General features: G+C 36.3%; 1 protein-coding gene across 4 annotated transcripts in view; it reads right to left on the bottom strand.

Moving 5' to 3' along the window:
- The window catches only part of RNF13 (ring finger protein 13), a 162139-nt gene that overhangs the window by 107813 nt on the left and 33536 nt on the right, over positions 1–20790 (bottom strand). For all 4 annotated transcript variants that reach the window (XM_049629714.1, XM_049629716.1, XM_049629713.1 and 1 more), the window contains exon 3: positions 13629–13709. In XM_049629714.1, coding sequence (XP_049485671.1) covers positions 13629–13709 — 81 coding nt within the window. The remainder of the gene's footprint in view (positions 1–13628; positions 13710–20790) is intronic.

Consider the following 20790-nt stretch of genomic DNA (forward strand, 5'->3'; position numbering starts at 1 on the left):
ATATTTAATGATGAAAAACTATATTCTTTGCCCCTACTGAACAAGATAAGAATGTCTGCTCTTGACACTTCTATGCAAAAAGGTACTAAATAGGATTATTTAGGAATTTCAAGGATTATTTGCCTTGTCCTATTTTAGACATTCTTGCTTTCCTGTCAAAGAAACATTTCAAATTTCAAAATAATGAAAAATGTTCTCCAATTTAAAAAATGTACTGGCAAGTCTAGCCAGGGCAATTAGGGGAAAAAAAAAAAAAAAAGGAATGAAGGAAAGGAAGGAAGGAAGGAAGGAAGGAAGGAAGGAAGGAAGGAAAAGCACTCAGATTGGAAAGGAATCTGCAGAGGGCATGAGTTTATACAGTTGAACAACATGGGATTGAACTGCACAGGCCACTTACAGATGGATTTTTTTTTTTTTAATATACTATGGCACTATAAATGTATTTTCCCTTCCTTCTGATTTTCCTAATAATATTTTCTTTTCTCTAACTTTGCTGTATATTTTATATATTATTTTATGTATATAAATGTAATACATATACAAAATATGTGTTGACTGTTTATATCATCAGTAAGACTTCTGGTCAACAGTATTAGTAATTAAGTTTTTGGGGAGTCAAAAGTTATACACAGTTTTTTTGACCACGTAGGGGTCAGCGCCTCTAAATCCACATTGTTTATAGACTATATATAGAAACACAATAGTCAATTGTATATAGAAAATCCTAAGGAATCCACTGAAACACAATTAGCAATAAACAAGTTCAGCAAGGCTGCAGAATACAAAATCAATGTAAAAAATCAACCATTTCTACACACTTGCAATGAGCCATCTGAAAAGCAAACTAGGAAAACAATACAATTTTTTGATACAACAGTATCAAAAACAAAATATGCAAGAATAAATTTAATGATAGTGGTATAAGACTTGTACACTAAAAGCCATAAACCTTTGTTAAAAGAAATTTAAAAAGACCTAAATAAATGGAAAGACAGTCTAATTTTATAGATAAGAAGACGTAATAGTGTTAAGATGGCAATACTCCCTAAATTAATCTACAATTTTGACTTAATCTATGTCAATATCCTAGATGGATTTTTTTTTTCCCCAGACACTGACAAGGTGATCCTAAAGTTCAAATGGAAATTCGAGGTATCCAAAATAGCCAAAATAATCTTGAAGACAAAAACAAAGTTGGAAGACCCACACTTCCCAAATTTAAAACTTACTACATAGCTGTAATAATCCAGACAGTATGGTACTGGCATACAGATACACAGATCAATGGAGTAGGATATAAATTCTAGAAATAAACTTCCACATTTATGGTTGACTTTTTTTTTTTTTTTTTTTAAAAACAAGGGTGCGGGGCGCCTGGATGGCTCAGTCGGTTGAGCATCCGACTTCCGCTCAGGTCATGATCTCGTGGTCCGTGAGTTTGAGCCCCGCATCGGGCTCCATGATGACAGCTAGGAGCCTGGAGCCCACTTCAAATTCTGTGTCTCCCTCTCTCTCTGCCCCTCCCCCACTCATGCTCTGTCTCTCTCTCTCTCTGTGTCAAAAATAAATAAAAACATTTAAAAAAATAAAAATAAAAAAATAAAAAAACAAGGGTGCCATGACAATGTAATCTAGAAAGAATAGCTTTTTCAACAACTGGTGGTGAGAAAACTGGATTATCCACATGCAAAAGAATTATGTTGAACCTCTACCTCACATTAAATAGAAAAATAAACTCAAAATAAAGACCGAAATCTAAAAACTAAGACAAAATAGTCCAGGAAGAAAACATACATAAATCTTCATGACCTTGGACTAGGTATCGATTTATTATATAAGATACGAAAAACATAAATAACAGGAGAAACCATAGATAGACTGGACTTAATCAAAATTAAACAGGAGGCATCATCAAAAAAAATGAAAAGAAAAGCCAGAGAATAGGAAGAAGTACTTACAAATCATACATCTAACAAGGGACTTTTACCCAGAATACATAAAGAAATCTTACAACTCAAAAATAAAAAGGCATAGAACCCAATTTAATTTTTTTTTTTAACATTTATTCATTTTTGAGAGACAGAGTGTGATTGAGGGAGGGGCAGAGAGAGACGGAGACACAGAATCCGAAGCAGGCTCCCAGAGCCCGATGCAGGGCTCGAACTCACACCCCGCGAGATCATGACCTGAGCCGAAGTTGGACACTTAACCGAACGAGCCAGAACCCGATTTTAAAATAAGCAAAGGATTTGAATAGACCTTTCTTCAAAGGACATATATGACTGGCTAATAAGCCCATGAAAAGATGCTCAACATCACTAATGATTAGGGAAATGCAAATCACAACCACAATGATAAAGCGCTTCACACCCACTAGAAAGTCTATAAAATACAGATAGATAGATAGATAGATAGATAGATATTAAAAACAAGTCTTGACAAGGAAATGGCGAACTTGGAAACCACACACACTACTGGGGAAGCTGAAAATGGTGAACCCACTTTGGAGCAGTCTGGCTGTTCCCTACAAGACTAAACAGAGTTACCATATGACCCAAAAATTCTACTCTTAAGTATATACTCAAGAGAAATGAAAACATAGGTAGACATTAAAACATACACTGATGTTCACAGCAGCATTATCCATAATAACCAAAAAGCAAAAATGCCCAAATGTCCACTAACTGATGAAGAGATAAACAAAATGTGGTATAACCATACATTGGAATATTAGCTGCCATCAAAAGGAACTAAGTAATGATACATGCTATGATACAGATGAACTTTGAAGACATGCTAAGTGAAAGAAGCCAGAAACAAAAGGCTACATATTATAGATCCCATTTATAAATGAAATGTCAAGAATGGGCAACTCTTTAGAGAGTTTGGAGAAAATAAATTAACAATTGCCTAGGGCTGCAACTGGAGGGGTTGAAGAGAAATAGAGAATGACTGCTAAATGGGTATGGAGTTTCTCTTGGGGGTGATGAGAATGTTCTAAAATTCATTGTAGTAATAACTGCATAACTCTGAATATACTAAAAGCCACTGAAAGATACACTTCAAATGGGTGAATTGTATGGTATGTGAATTGTATCTCAATAAACTTGTTATTAAAAAAATATGGGGCAGTGGGCTGGCTCAGTCTGAAGAGCATGACTCTTGATTGCAGGGCCATGAGTTTGAGCACCATGATGGGTGTAGGAATTACTTAAAAATAAATTAAGTAAACAAAAATGAACTATTGGGACCTCATCAAGATAAAAAGCTTCTCTACAGTGAAGGAAACAATCAGCAAAACTAAAAGGCAACCAATGGAATGTGAGAAGATACTTGCAAATGACATATCAGATAAAGGGTTAGTATCCAAAATCTACAAAAAACTTATCAAACTCAACACCCAAAAAACAAATAATCCAGTGAAGAAATGGGCAAAAGACAGGAATAGACACCTCTCAAAGGAGACATCCAGATGGCCAACCGACACATGAAAAAATGCTCCACATCACTCATCATCAGGAAAATACAAATCAAAACCACAATGAGATACCACCTCACACCTGTCAGAATGGCTAACATTAACAACTCAGGCAACCACAGATGTTGATGAGGATTGGGAGAAAGAGGATCTCTTCTGCCTTGCTGATAGGAAGGCAAACTGGTGCATCCACTCTGGAAAACAGTATGGAGCTTCCTCAAAAAATTAAAACTAGAACTACCCTATGACCCGGCAATTGCACTACTAGGAATTTATCCAAGGGATACAAGTACACTGTTTCAAAGGGGCACATGCACCCCAATGTTTATAGCAGCACTATCAACAATAGCCAAAGTATAGGAAGAGCCCAAATGTCCATCGACGGATAAATGGATAAAGAAGATGTGGTGTATATACACATATACACACATGTGTAAACCTGTTTACACATATATGTGGTGTATATACAAGGGAGTATTACTCAGCAATCAAAAAGCATGAAATCTTGTCATTTGCAATTACGTGGATGGAACTCGAGGGTATTATGCTAACCAAAATTAGAGAAAGACAAATATCATATGACTTCACTCATATGAGTAATTTAAGATACAAAACAGATGAACATAAGGGAAAGGAAGCAAAAATAATATGAAAACAGGGAGGGGGACAAAACATAAGAGACTTTTAAATATACAGAACAGAGGGTTGCTGGAGGGGTTGTGGTTGACGGGTTGGGCTACATGAGTAAGGGGCATTAAGGAATCTACTCCTGAAATCATTGTTGCACTACATGCTAACTAACTTGAATGTAAATTTAAAAATACATTAATTAATTAAAAAAACTTTTAAAAACTGAGGACATAAAGCTAGTCAATGAACTAGATGGTTTTTAGTAGGACTTAAGGTTGTATCTTAAATATTCCTGTTTTTACTATTAGTGTTGTTTATTAAATTCTTACCAAAAAAAAATTGTATCTGTATTGCCTAATACAAGGTCATCTAGAAACACATGTTTCATGAATGCTCTTGAAGGGGATCACCTCTTTGCACAGGCTCCAGCCCACTGTGACTAGTAAGTACTATTTTTACAGACAACAAGAAAACATGTTTTTATCTTATGGAGATGCTTTTTTGTTTTTCTTTTTCTCTTTTGTTTCCTAGATCACATTGGGTAAGTGGAAATATATTCCAAATGCCTATATGATCACCTCTTGATTTTAGAATATGGACTGTTCCAACTAAATATAATTTATCTTGTTAAACATCTGTACCTTTCTTTACATGATCAAAATAAGATTTGATTGCAGACAGAATTTCACTTTTGTAGGTAAATTAACAAGTACCTTCTCCCTAAATTCACTACTTCAAACTAATCTGCAGGCATAATAGCTTACTAATGACCTTGTCATTAAAAGGGGGGGGGGGGGGGGGGTGCCTGGGGAAGGGCAATAAATCATGGTGTCTAGGACAAAGCTAGGAAATGAGATCAACAATTCCCTTTTCACTCAAATTGATGTTGAAAGAGTTAAATAAAGAGATATTGTAACAGATCTATTTATAATCCTTTGGTTTTTCTATATCAAATCTAATTCCTAAAAATAACATAACTGATAAAAATTTAAAGATTGTTGCCTTGAGTTTTACTTAACACAGAAGTAGTTGTTTGTCAGGATTTTTATTTTCTGATATCCAAGCTCTATGAAGAAAGGCCATCTGTTATGTGTTTCCCATTCAGCACACTTATAATGCTTCACTCCATAGACCATATCTTGACATTTTATTTAAAAAACAAAATGACTGTGCCCTCTGGTGGACAAGGCCTTTTAGTAAATATGTTATACACCACACCACCATTATAATCACATCATTGTCATGCTTAAGAAAAAAATCCAGTCACACATTATCACTCCACTCTAAACACCAAACCAACAGAGTAGAAAATCAAAAGCTCAGTCTGTGGTATACTTGTAGGATTTGTTACATCCAACAAGATTGTTGCTCTAAAAACAAAAGGAATTCTAAGTGGACTGAGCTTACGTTGGGAACACATATCCTCTAAAATCACCTCCTAAACTGACAAATGGTCAACACAAGCCAGTAAGGAATATTTATTGACATTTTATACTCTGTAGTACTTGACAGATCCTCTAAAAACATAAGGGCTTTAAACATGTTAATCACTTACATAACTCTTAACAAAATCTTTAACAGCAAAAGAGTTCAGAAACAAATACAGAAAGTAAATCTGTGAAAACTTAAGAGGCAGCAGAGAAATTCTTTAGTTTTGTGAACAAAAGTGAATCCTGACTAAAAAGAATTCTTTGGTAATGAAGCAAAAAACATATTGTTTTCTGTTTTTGTTTTTTGAAACAAACAGACCTTCAAGCATTCATTACTCATCACATCATTTGCCATTTGCAATTTGTCATAACTCAGTCACAGTTGAGCATAATCTGGTTAACTGAAGTTGAATACAAACTAGTTATCAATCTAATTAAGAGGGCCAGAACTCAAAATTGCTGATGGAAATGGTCAGATCCCAGCTACAGAAATTATTTCAGTATTAAGTATTCAAAGAGAATGACTGGCAAAAAGGGATAATGCAGGTAAACATAAAATAGAACAGTACAAAGTAATAAGGGTATTAGTACTAGTAATTAGTTTTTCTGTTAATTTCAAAGACAATGATTACAGATTCATTTATAAAAGAAATGAGAAATATATTGAATGTGGAAAAAATTAATTATTTCACTATGGCAAATTATCATTGAGATAAGAAGTGGAATATTACCAAATTCCCCAGAGTGGTCAGACATTCTTGTATACCAGCAGTATATAAGACTACCTGTTTCTCAAATCCTTGCTGGCCATTGATATTGTTACACTCTTTATTTTCACTAATCTCATGAGTGTGAAATGGCATCTAGTTGTAATATACACAAGGAGGGATTTTTAGAGATATAATAGCAAAAAAAAAATTGACATTTTATGTATCTACCAATAAAATAATGAAAAAATTATGGCATATTCATAAAATGAAGTATTATGCAACAGTTAAAATGAATGCAGACAGTATAATACAGATAAACTGCAAATATAGTGTTGGGTGAAAAAAAAGCAAGTTTAAAAGCCACAGCAAACAAACTTTAAAACCAGGTGCAACAATGTTTATAGATTCATATAGAAGGTGAAAAATGTTTTATAACATAAATGGGAAAGATATAAATTTCAGGATAATGATTATCTGTGAGGAGGAAGATGAGGGAATGAAATTTGGAAGGATAAAAAATGCTTTGGGCGCCTAGATGGCTCAGTCAGTTAAGCATCCGACTCAATTTTGGCTCAGGTCATATCTCATGGTTCATGAGTTTGAGCCCCACATAGGGGCTCTGTGCTGACAGTGAGGAGCCTGCTTGGGATCCTATCTCTCCCTCTCTCTCTGCCCCTCCCCCACTCGTATTCTCTCTCTCTCTCTCTCTCTCTCTCTCTCTCTGTCTCTCTCTCTCTCTAAGTAAATAAACATTTTTTAAAAATGTTTCAATGGCACTGGTAACATTTTATTTCTTCTTAAAAACCCAAATTACTAACATCTAGGTGGTAGGTATATAGGATGTTCTATTATTCCCCTACTCTATCCTCTGTTTGAAATATTTCATAATTTTGGGCAGCCTGGGTGGCTCAGTTGGTTAAGTACCGACTTCGGCTCAGGCGATGATCTTCCGGTTCGTGGGTTTGAGCCCCACGTCGGGCTCTGTGCTGACAGCTCAGAGCCTGGAGCCTGCTTCCCATTCTGTGTCTCCCTCTCTCTGTGTCCCTTCCCCGTTTGTGCTCTCTCTCTTCTCTCTCTCAAAAATAAATACGTTTAAAAAAATTTTTAAATAAAAGAAATATTTCATAATTTTTAATAAGTGAAAGCAACCTAAACACAATGACAGCCAATGATAGAGGATCGGTTACATTATGGTATAATTCAAGTATTGTAAAAAAAAAAAAAAAAAAAAAAAAAAAAAAAAAAAACTATGATGACATGAATGCATATATATTTACATGAAAAGATATCCATGATACTGGATATGCCATGATATTGCCAAATTTTAAGAAGACACAAAATAGCATATACAAACATATTTTTAAAATGGAGGAATAAGAGTGTCTATAGGAAATTCACACAGTTATACCCAAGTCTACCACTGCAATCTCTTTGTTGTAGAATTATATGATTTTCATATTCTTCTTTATACATGTCCTATAGTCTCTCAATTTTTATGGTGAGCGTATATTGCTTATAATCAGAAAACTATTTTTTCATGGGAAGAAGAATAAAAATTTACTTTTACCATTTCAAATTGAGAACACTAGCAAGGAAATCTAGTGAAAACTACTAAGTGAACAAACAACACAGAAATCCAGTAATGAAAACAGGGAAGTTTGGGGAAATGTGCTGAGTTAGGAGACCAGACATCTTAGCCTTCTTTGACTTATAAAGTGGTAGGAAACTAAACAGGTCAGTGTGGATGGGCCCAAGGATGACAGAAGAGACTAGGGCCCAAACTGCAGAAGAAAAAGAGCCATGGTTTGATTTGGAGTATTCTACACAAGATGGGAGGAATATGTGTAAACTTTCCATGCTTTCCTTCAGGCTCGCCTCCCCTTCACTCTCTCCACGCTTCTTTTCCAAGTGATTAACTGTCATGATGAAATAATTCTTCACTATTTTCCACATCTTAATGAGATGCTCTGTTCCCTGATAAAGTTAATAAATGAATGAGCAATCATTACCTTAGAAATTAATAGGAAGTTTTATTTTAAAAGCTCAAAATTCACTGAAGAAGTGCTCTTTTTGTACATTTGTGCATTTGAGAAATGTCTTTAGATTTTACAATTCCTATTTTGTGTATAAACTGGTATGGTTTTACTTCTTATTTTGATGTGTCATTTCCTTATTTATCCTTTGAAAAGAGAACTCTGACCTTTGTTTCAGTCTACAAATTGAAGGTGATATTGTGACAGTTAACAAGTTCCTGGGAGCTAGGAAGCCACGTATATCCAGCCTTAGCAAGACTTCTTCATATCACAAAACTAGCCAGTGTTCTGGGAGGGAAAATAGAGTAAGTAGCTATTAAGCATCTTCCCTACAAAGAAAGCAAAGGAGGCATCACAAATAAGGCATCTGAGCAACCACATTTCCTTGCAATGTTTGCATTTTCCTTCACTAGAGAAAAAACAAAATCTCTCTTCTAATCTCAAGCCTTTGTATTAAACAAAATCATTTCTTACAAAAGAATCTCGAAGTTAACCAGTAAATTTTCAAACAGTCTAGTTTGTGGGAAATTAACTAGTGATAACATAGGGTGCCAATTTAAGAATAATTATCAGGAGAAATAAATCATATGTCATATAAGGAAAACCCTTTATTTTGTACCTTTGTTCCCAATACCGGGAATGATACAGTCAAGGACAAATTTGCATTCCAAGACCTTCATCGTCTAGGTCTTCTCCTCATAACACGAAGAACATACACTAAGTACTAGATTACAATACTGTATACAATGATCATAGTATATGTAGCCCAAAAGGTAATATGCTGAAATTAAGATTTGCCATTGATAGCTATACTCAAAAAATCAGATGCTAGGCTTACTGATTAAGGCTTCCTTAAAGATAAATCTTGTTTTGAATTTTTTAGTAATCGTCATTATCTCCTCTACTTATGAAGTCACTTCTTAAAAGTATAGCAGTAAGAAACCTAGAAAAGTTTGATCCTTCTGAGACTGGCCTTCAATATGTAACTAAATTACTCCAACTGTATTGATAATAAACTGGAGTCTAGCAAGACAGCTTGCTAGCATGACAAATCAATACATAAAACCTTGACTATTCAACAATGCTCTAATAGTTGGTTATTCATATTCAAAAGATAAAAATAGAGGCCTATCTTACAGTACACCACCAAATAATTCTGGGTAAAGACCTCATGAGCATGGAGTGGAGAGCATGGGGAAACTATAAATTTTTGGAGTAACAGAAGAAGTCTAATGGGAACTATCAGTAATGAATTCTTAGTGAATGTCTAACTCTGGACAATGACCACGCCATACAGTATTTCATTGCCAGATCTCCTACAAGATATTTAGATTTAAGGGAACATATTGATGCCATATATCTTCTCCTCAGATCTGAGGCACAGCCACAGGGTCTTTAAACATTAAAAAAAAAAGTTAAAAAAATTTAAAAAGTACCTGCCAAAACAGCCAATCAAACTCTGTAACTGAAAACACAGAGCTTCCCCCAGGGAAAAATATTAAACCCTTTTTTAAAACTACAATACTAACACACCATATTTTAATCCAAGATTCTCATTTTTACATTAAAACTCAAATTTCTTTGGATTTCTGATTTTTATATACTTGAATATTTTTTTGAATGTCAGAGGGGGATAGAAAAGCCTCTAAACACCATTTGCTTACTATTGGCATATACAGCAATGGAATGTAAACATACAATTTCAACTGACATGTCTTACATTATAAATATCTGATCTCTTATAAATAATAGAATCCAAGAATATCATAAAACCTACAGAATATAGAATATATGCCCACCAAAACTATCCCACCTAAACTCTCTGAGCAAAGTTTAAAAGTAAAATATTTCTCAGCCACATCTCTTAATAACTATATTGTGCTTTTAAATTAACTTGCTTATACTTTTAACACATTTGATTGGTTTTACAGACATTTCACTACAGCGAGCTATCCCCATTTCATCACCATCAAGTCCTCCTTGTAAACAATAATAGCCTATCATTTGTTAATTCTGATTCTGAGCAATGTCAAGCCAGCCATGCAAATATAAAAGATGTCCATAATGATTCAACAATTTGTTAGAACATTCTCTCTTTATTGCCACTTCCTGGGCTTGCCCTATATTGTCACAATGCAAAAAGTAGGCAGATATTTAACACTACTCTTTCTTTGACAGTGAATATACAATTTTGTCAAAGTATCTTTTAAATGTAAACTGAATTTACAATAGAGTAATAGAGGAGCACCAAAAAGACTATGGTTATCAGGAGTTAATGGAACTCTTTAAACAAGCTTACTAAGAAGAAAGACTCTTTAGTGAAAGGATCACCCGACTCCTTAGGCTGAATGAAAGAAAGGATGCCAGCTCAAAATCATTGGTAAGCAGAGAAATGCAAATTACAACAAAATAATACTTTTTGCCCATCAGATTGGAAAGGTTAAAAAGACTGGTAATATCCAGTGTGCAAAAGGGTTTAGAAAAATGGATATTCTCTGGGGCACTTGGGTGGCTCAGTTGGTTACGCATCCAACTCTTGGTTTTGGCTCAGGTCATGATCTCACGGTTTGTGAGATCAAGGCCCTTAGTCAGGCTCTGAAGCGACAGCGCAAAGCCCTGCTTGGGATTCTCTCTCTCCTCTCTCTCTGCCCCTCCTCCCTCCCCGCCTGGCCACCACCACAGGCACATTCTCTCTCTCTCTCTCAAAATAAATAAATAAACTTTTAAAAAATTGAGTATTCTCATGCAGTGTTAATAGGAATAAATTAGTACAGCCTTTTGGAAACGAAATTTATTTTATCTATGAAAATTTCAGATGAACACACCCAGGGACTCCTCAATTATACTTCTAAACCTCTATCCTAGAGAAATAATTTAATTTTGGATAAGAAACCAAAATATCTGTCCATGGGAAATGGCTAATAAATTATGGTCCTTCATATTACAGAATACCATGCAGTGCTTACTAGGAACATGCTAGATCTATAGGTAAAGCTGTGAAAAAATCTCTTAGACATCAAATGCTAAGTGTGGGGAGGTGGGGAAATCAAATTTCAGAGTTAACACTGTAGTGGAGATCTGTCATTCATAGTGCCCCAAATTTTCTGAAACCACTTTCTCCATACGATGAATTCTACCTTCCCAAAGTAGACTAAAACAACAAAAATAAAAACAATAACAAAAACTATAAACCGTATTACCCAGCATCCATCATAGCTAGTATTTCACTTAAAGTACATGGCTAGTAACTATGTGGCCTACAGGCAAATAGAACAATCAAGGTGTAAGATTTGAGAAAGAGCCTGGCAAAGGATATTTCTTTAGCTTGGATGGCATGGCAGTGGAGGCAGGATGTTTTGAAGTAAGACCACAGAGGCATACTGATGGGAGAAAAGGTGATGTGCTTTGGGGGTCAGTGGCTGCATCAATCCTTTATCAAGCCATTTTTACAAGGAGGTTCTGTGTTTTGTTCCTGACAATTTGGAAACTGCTTCTCCAGGATATGATACTCTAGACATCTTTAGCTAGAGTTGATTCCATTATAAAAATTAAGAAACCTTTCATATACACAAATGGTCATCACTTAAGAACTTCTTGAGTTCATAAATTTTGAACTAAAAAGCACCACATATTCAGAAAAAGATCTGAAGGTCTGTAAGATCACATAACACCCTGATGTTAACACTGAAGAGGGAAATGGGATTGATATGTATAGATGAGGAAGGGGTGATGGCAGGCTTTTCCTTTTTCCTCAATATACTTCTTTTCTGTTTAAATATTTTTACAGTAAGAAATAGTCCTACAATGCTGGGAGTTTGTTTTAATAACTTAAAATCTTCAAAAAACTAAAAACTAATATGCCCCTCCTAAAGGTGTCTGTCATCCTAAATGACAATAATAGTTTTATGGTACTTAAAAGTGGAATTTTAAGAGAGAACAACCTGAAAACATTCTGTGGTACATATATACACAATTTCATGTATTCTAACTTATATAACATAAAAGCCTCATATTATCTTGTAATGGGGAAGGACTTTCTAACCATAACCCCAGAGGTAGAAGGAAAGCATAGCAATTTTTAACTACATAAACAAAACTACTGAAACTTTAAAGTTAAAAGATGAAAGACAAACCAGAAAAAATGACCTAAAACACATATAGCAAATAATAGATTAATATTTCCAGTATATAAAGAATTCTTAGAAATCAGTAAGAATAGACATTTTGTTTGTTTGTTTTGAGAGAGAAAGAGAGAAAGGGGGAAGGGGCAGAGAGAGAAAGAGAATCCCAAGCAGGCTCCATAGTGCTGTCAGCGCCGTCTGATGCAGGGCTCAGTCTCACAACTATGAGATCATGATCTGATCCGAAATCAAGAGTCAGATGCTTAACCAGCTGAGCCATCCAGGCGCCCCAGTAAGGATAGACATTTTAGTTTAAAAATGGGCAAAGAGCATTAACAGGGAATTCACTCTCTTATTCACATGCACGCATTCACACACACACACGCATACATACACCACACACACACACACACACACACACACACACACAGGGCAAAAGACATTAATATGTTCAATCTCATTAGATTTTTTTGTCAATTAACTAAAATTTGGTAATATTTAGTATTGAAGAGGGTATGGGGATAAAACACAGTATCAAACACTATTGGTGGGATTCTAAACTGTCCCAAACTTTCAAAAGGCAATCTGGAATATACAATAAAATTTTAAATGTGTTCCATAACAAAGCAATTCTACATTTGGAAATGTATCTTATGCAAATAAATAGACAAATACAAAAAAATGAAGACATTCACTATAGCACTGTTTATAATAGCAAAAACTGGACAACTTAAAAATCCACATGAAAAATTAAATAAATGTTCAAAAATTCATAGTATTTCCTGATAATGCAAAACCTTCTAGCCACTGCAAATAAAAACATAGATCCTTCTCTAATACCATGAAATGATGTTCTAGATAGCAAATTAAGTCAAAAAGCCTGGAAACCAAGTAGCATGTTTCTATCAATGTTAAATACAGATTCATTATATAAGCAAACACTTACACAAATATATACACACACTTATATCTATAAACACACACACCCACCCACACTGGGCATATATCTTAGAAAACAGTTTAGAAATACATACCAAAATGTTAACAGTGGCTAGTTCAGAATGATTAAATTATCCAAAAAAGTGAATACTCTGAAACTTTACAATGAATATGTATGGGTTTTATGATAATAGTAAGAATATTTTCATTCTTTAAACAAATAATGAGCAACAAAAATCACCTTACTAAATACCTTGTGCTTTTACCATATATTACTATTTTCTTACCTTTAAACCTTCAGCTGGAAGTCTATAACCAAATCTTGCTGGAAGGTCATCAAATGTCTGAGATGCATTTTCAAAATTATACTAAATATAAAATTAAAAACAATCAAGTTACAACCAAGTTACACATAACACTAAAAACAAAAAGGTTATTTAAGTTGTCATTTCCACAATTTGATCCACTAACGCAGCTTAACACAATTAAATCAATTTTGTAAACATACATTCACTAAAATAGCAAGGAATATATACAATTTACTACATATACAACTGCATAAATTAGATTCTAATTTCACATAATTATTAAACAGCAGCAATTCTATAACATTAAACCACTCACTACCTCCTGAGTTTTTCCCACAATTTCCTAGCAAGGAATTTTCTTTATTTCTTTTTTTAATGTTTATTTATTTTTGACAGAGAGAGCAGGAGTGAAGGAGATGCAGAGACAGAGGAGGACAGAGGATCTGAAGCTGTCTTTCCCCTGACAGCAGAGCCCGATGTGGGGTTTGAACTCACAAACCATGAGATCATGACCTGAGCCAAAGTCAGACACTCAACTGACTGAGCTACCCAGGAGCCCCCACTCCCAGCAAGGAATTTTCTAAACAGATTATTTTCCTGCAAGAGTTCCATCTGACTTTCTCTAAAGGGTCTCATTTAATAGAAGAGATATACAGGATATCTGGCTCTAGCTTACGAAAGATGCCTTTTCCCCAGAGAAAAAAGAAGCATCAAATCATTTTTAAGAAATTATCATTTCGGAGGAGTTAGAATGGCAGAGAAGTATAGGGACCTGGATTTCCCTCATCCCTCAAACACTGCTGTTTTGAGGTCAGAACACTTGGAGCACCCACGAAATCAGCTTGCAAAGGGACACAAAAACCTCCACAGGTGGAGGGACACAGCTTAGCAGAACTGAGATGCATGTATGTGAATTGGGGGAGATAAAACGGTGGCATAGACACAGAGTGGGGGAAACCCTTCTGTGGAGAGACAAAAGGGAAAGAAAAAGAGGCTGTGGAAGTCCGGTATTGGAAGTCCCTCTTCAGACCACAGATCAGGGAACAAGAAATAGGGAGACTGCCAGTTTGCACTTCATAAACAGTCTTAGGAGCTGAAGACTGGAATTTTCAAAAGTGTGGGACTTTCTCTGGACTGGAGCCACTGCCATATGTGGGCACCGGGGGAGGAGGGGAGCCAGCCCCAGGCATGGTAGGATCTCAGGGGGCACTGGGAGAGAACAGTCCCCTTCCTCGAGTACTGTGGGAGGAGGATATGTTGCCCCTCCAAGGACAACAACCCTGCAGGTGCCAGCCAGAGGCCCTTTGTTGACTGGGCAGAGTGGCACTACCCCAGAACCAGGTTTGCACAGAGTGGGATCTTTTAAAACATCCGGTTTTGAATCCTGGCAGAGTGCCTAGGAGACATGGGGGGACTGTGGTGCAGGGCAAGCTGACTGCTGACACTGCTCTGTGGGCATTGCCTGAACAGCGTGGTTTGAGATGAGAGACTGGGGTGTCGCCATTTTTCTCCCCATCACCAACACAGTGGGGCCTCAGAGAACAGGACAGCCACCCCCTGTGAAGGTGGGACCGCTTACACCAAACCCCGCCCCTCCATGCCAGGCAACAGCTTATCTGCTTGAGCAGGACTGACACCGAGTGAACCAGACTGCCTCTCCTCCAGATCAGCACAGCCACCAGTCCCAGGCACCAACAGACAACTGTCCTGCTGTTTTATGTGTTCTGGTCTTCTTTTTCCTCTTTTCTTTCCTTCTCTTCTTTTTTCCCTTCTTTTTCTTTCTACCCTCTTTTTTTTTCCCCCTTTGGAATCAGGCTCATAGTTTCTGATTTGATTTTTGGTCAATTCTTATTATACATATTTCTTTCTTTCATTCTTTCTTCTTTCTCTGTTCTGGTTTGTTGTTGTTGTTGTTGTTGTTGTTTAATCAAGCAGTTTTACTCTACTCTCTTTACACCTTTTCTGTATCTCCTTCTTTATTTTCCTCTCTCTCTGGATTAAGCCTTATAGTTAGTTTCTTTGATTCTCTGCCTGGTCTTTTTTTTTTTTTTTTTTTTTTTAACCCACCCCTTTCATTTTCCTCTTTGTTTGGGATAAGGTTCACCAACCCCCCCCCAACCTTTCCTTTTTTTCAAGGTTACTTCAATGAACAAATCAAAGCACACCTGGTAGAAGGTCCAAATGATCCACTACTAAGAGCAGTGGGATAGAGCAGCCAAATACACAACAACAGAGGGCTACCCGAAGTGCCAGGCCCTGGACAGGGTATGACTTCTTTTTAATATAGTAGTACTCGCAGGTGCAGGTCATACAACAAGCTATCAAAATGTAAACGACAAAATGACGAACCAGAAGAATTCTCCTCAAAAGAAATTTCAGGAAGAAATGACAGCCAGAGAATTGCTCAAAACAGATATAAACAATATATCTGAACAAGAATTTAGAATAACAGTCATAAGACTAATAGTTAGCTGGGCTTGAAAAAAGCATACAGGACAGCTTAGAATCTATTGCTGCAGAGATCAAAGACCTAATAGTCATGATGAATTAAGAAATGCTGTAAATGAGATGCAAATAAACTAGATGCAGTAACAACAAGGATGGAAGAAGCAGAGGAGAGAATAGGTGAAATAGAAGATAAAATTCTAGAAAATGATGAAGCTGAAAAAAAGAGGGAAAGGAAATTACTAGACCATGAAGGGAGAATTAGAGCTCTAAGTGATTCAATGAAACAAAGTAATATCCTCATCATAGGAGTTCCAGAAAAAGAGAGAGACAAAGGGGCAGAAGGTTGATCTGAACAAATTACAACTGAGAAATTCCCTAATCTGGGAAAGGAAACAGGCATCTAAGTCCAAGAGGCACAGAGAACTTCCTTCAAAATCAACAAAAACATGTCAAACCATGACATAGCAGAGTGAAACTGACAAAATACAAAGAGAATTCTGAAAGCAGCTAGGGACAGACAGGCCTTAACCTACAAGGTAGACACATAAGGGTAGTAGCAGAGATGTCCACTGAAACTTGGCAGGCCAGAAGGGAGTGGCAGGAAATATTCAAAGTGCTGAAGAGGAGAAATATGCAGCCAAGAATCCTTTATCCAGCAAAGCTGTCATTCAGAATAGGAGAGATAAAGCCTTTCCCAGACAAACAAAAACTGAAGGAGTTCATGACCACTGAACCAGCCCTGCAGGAAATCCTAAGGGGGACTCTGTGAGTGTAAAGCAGCAAAAACTACAAAGGGCCAGAGACATCACCATATGCACAAAACCTATAGATAACACAATGACACTAAATTCATATCTTTCAATAATCACTTGAATGTAGATGGAATAAATAAATGACCCAGTCAAAAGACACAGGGTTTCAGAATGGATTAAAAAAACAAAAACAAAAACAAAAAATAAGATTCATCTATATGCTGCCTACAAGACTACAAGAAACGTATTTTACACCTGAGGACACCTGCAGATTGAAAGTGAGGGGATGGAGAACCATCTATCATGCTATTGGATGGTGAAAGAAAGCCAGAGTAGCCATACTTATGTCAAACAAACTACATTTTATGACAAAGACTGTAAAAAGAGATGAAGAAGGGCATTATATCATAATTAAGGGATCTATCCATCAAGAAGAGATAACGATTGTAAACGTTCATACCCACAATGCGAGAGCAACCAAATATATAAATCAATTAATCACAAACATAAATAAGTATATAGATAATAATATCATTATTATAGGGGACTTTAATATTTCACTTACAACAATGGACAGATCATCTAGGCAGAAAATCAATAAGGAAACAACAGCTCTGAATGATACTTTGGACCAGATGGACTTAACAGATACATTCAGAATTCTTTATACAAAACAGAACACACATTCTTCTTGAATGCACATGGAACATTCTCCAAAAGAGATCACATACTGGGTCACAAAACAGCCCTCAACAAATAAAAAAGGACTGAGATCATACCATGCGTATTTTCAGATCACAACACTATGAAACTTGAAATAAACCACAAGAAAAAATTTGGAAAGCTCCCATATATAGGGAGGTTAAAGAACATCCTACTAAAGAATAAATGGGTCAACCAGGAAATTAAAGAAGAAATTTAAAAATATATGGAAGCAAATGAAAATGAAAACACGACAGTCCAAATCCTTTGGGATGCAGCAAAGGCAGTCCTAAGAGGAAAATATATTGCAATTCAGGCCTATCTCAAGAAGCAAGAAAGGTCCCAAATACATAACCTAACCTCAAATCTAAAGAAACTAGAAAGCCAACAGCAAAGAAAGCCCAAAGCCAGCAGAAGAAGAGAAATAATAAAGATTAGAGCAGAAATAAACAATATAGAATCAAAAACAAAAACAAAAAAAAACAAAAAACAACAACAACAACCCAGGAGAACAGATCAATGAATCTAAGAGCTGGTTTTCTGAAAGAATAAACAAAATTGATAACCCCCTCGCCAGACTTCTCAAAAAGGAGACAGAGGACCAAAACAGATAAAATCATGAATGAAAGAGAAGAGATCACAACCAACACCACAGAAATACAATTATTACAGAATACTACGAAAAATTATATGCCAACAAACTGGACAATCTGGAAGAAATGGACAAATTCCTAGACACCCATATCCTACCAAAACTCAAAAGGGAATAAATAGTGAATTTGAACAAATGCATAACCAGTGAAGAAATTGAATTGCTTATCAAAAATCTCCCAACAAATAAGAGTCCTGGGCCAGATGGCTTCCCAGGGGAATTCTACCAGAAATTTAAAGCAGAGTTAATACATATTCTTCTCAAGCTTTTGCAAAAAATAGAAATGGAAGGAAAGCTTCCAGACACATTCTATGAAGCCAGCATTACCTTGATTCCCAAACCAGACAAAGACCCCACTAAAAAACAGAATTACAGGCCAATATCCCTGACAAACATAGATGCAAAAATTCTCAACAAGATACTAGCAAATCAAATTCAACAGTGTATTAAAAGAATTATTCATCACAATCAAGTGGGATTCATTCCTGGGCTGTGGGGCTGGTTCAGTACTCACATATCAATCAACATGATACATCACATTAATACAAGAAAGGACAAGAACCACATGATCCCGTCAATATATGTAGAAAAAGCATTTGACAAAATACAGCATCCTTTCTTAACAAAAACCCTCAAGAAAGTCAGGATAGAAGGAACATACCTTAACATCATAAAAGCCATATATGAAAGGCCCATAGCTAATATCATCCTCAACGGGGAAAAACTGAGAGCTACCCCCTTAGATCAAGAACACGACAGGGATGTCCACTCTCACCACTGCTGTTTAGTAGTGTTGGAAGTCCCACCTCAGCAATCAGACAGTAAAATGAAATAAAAGGCATCCAAATTGGCAAAGAAGTCAAACTTTTACTCTTCGCAGATGACATGATACTCTACATGGAAAACCCAAGACTCCACCAAAAAAACTGTTAGAACTGATACATGAATTCAGCAAAGTCATAGGATATAAAATCAATATACAGAAATCGGTTGTATTTCTTTACACCAAGAATGAAACAACAGAAAAAGATATCAAGGAATCGACCCCTTTTACAGTTGCACCAAGAACTATAAAATACTTAGGAATAAACCTAATCAAAGAGGTAAAAGATCTGTAAAAGATCCACATGTTTTCACTCATATGTGGAATTTGAGAAACTTAACAGAAGACCATAGGGGAAGGGAAGGAAAAGTAAGACACAAACAGAGAGGGAGGCAAACTATAAGAGACTTTTAAATACAGAGAACTAAGGATTGATGGGGGTGGGGGGTGGGGGGTTGGGGGACTAGAAAAATGGGTTTTGGGCATTGAGGAGGGCACTTGTCGGGATGAGCACTGGGTGCTGTACGTAAGTGATGAATCATGGGAATCTACTCCTGAAGCCAAGACTACACTATATGTTAGCTAATTTGACAATAAAAAAAAATATTTGCCTACCCTTATAGGTATAGGTTCCTACACTACAATATTTATTAGTTCTCTACCACAACAGAGAAAAACAAAGCAAGGTTTCTCTATAATTGTAGAAGATAATAGTAATGATGATTGTTAAATGAGTTTGTTGTGTTATTTAAGAATGTTTAATCTGCTATAGAGAAAACCAGAGAAACAAGGAAGATAGATGAAACTAGGCAAAGATAGTAAACAAGTAACTTTTGAAACACAGGCAATGCTTACCTGATGTATTAGAAGTTAAGACAGCTTTCTGTAAACAGTAGGCCAAAAATAGAAAAAAAAAAAAAAAACAGAACACATTGTTTTGAATATAGGTAAAAAAGATGGAACAAAGTGAGATTGTTATGTATAGACAGCAAAGGACAGTGCGAAAGGATCAAGCAAAACTTTATTGTGAATTTATTTATTTATTTATTGAGAGAGCGTGCACACACTCACAAGCAGGCGAGGAGGCAGAGGAGGGGGGGGGAGAGGGAGAGGGAGAGGGAGGGAGGGAGGGAGAGAGAGGGAGAGAGGGAGAGAGAGAGAGAGAGAGAGAGAGAGAAGCAGGATCCATGCTCAGAGTGCCGAGGCCAATGCAGGGTTCGATCACACAACTCTGGGATCATAATCTGAGACGAAATCCAGAGTCAGATGCTAAACTGACTGAGCCACCTAGGCGCCCCAGATCAAGCCAACTTTAAATGTTCACAAAGCATGGATTAGGTCACAAATGCAGACTGAGAGCTTTGCTCAATCAGTCATTGGTGATCCCCATTCTAGCCTAATGTGTCGTCTGCCAGAGACATGCAGAAAAACAGTTCTGTGGGTAAGAACAAGTTATAGCTACGTTCAGATGTAAATATCTCAAGTCTCTTCAATAAAGCAAACAAATTTTGGATCTGAACACCTTCCATCTGTCAATTCCCCTTGCTCACCCTCAACTCAGGTCCTGGTGACCACACCGTCACCAGAGAAAGTTGACGTAGCATAAAGACAGACTGGGTATGCTAATAACGGTTAATACAGGATTTGAGCTGTGTGGTTCTCGCATTTCGCTTGAATCTTATCCTGAGGGTCTTAACGTACCCATCTTCTACCTGTACTTCTCGTTGTATGTTTGTAGTTAATTCAATAAAATGTGTGATTCAA

The sequence above is a fragment of the Panthera uncia genome, chromosome C2 (assembly GCF_023721935.1).
Source record: "Panthera uncia isolate 11264 chromosome C2, Puncia_PCG_1.0, whole genome shotgun sequence".
NCBI classification, from domain to species: domain Eukaryota; kingdom Metazoa; phylum Chordata; class Mammalia; order Carnivora; family Felidae; genus Panthera; species Panthera uncia.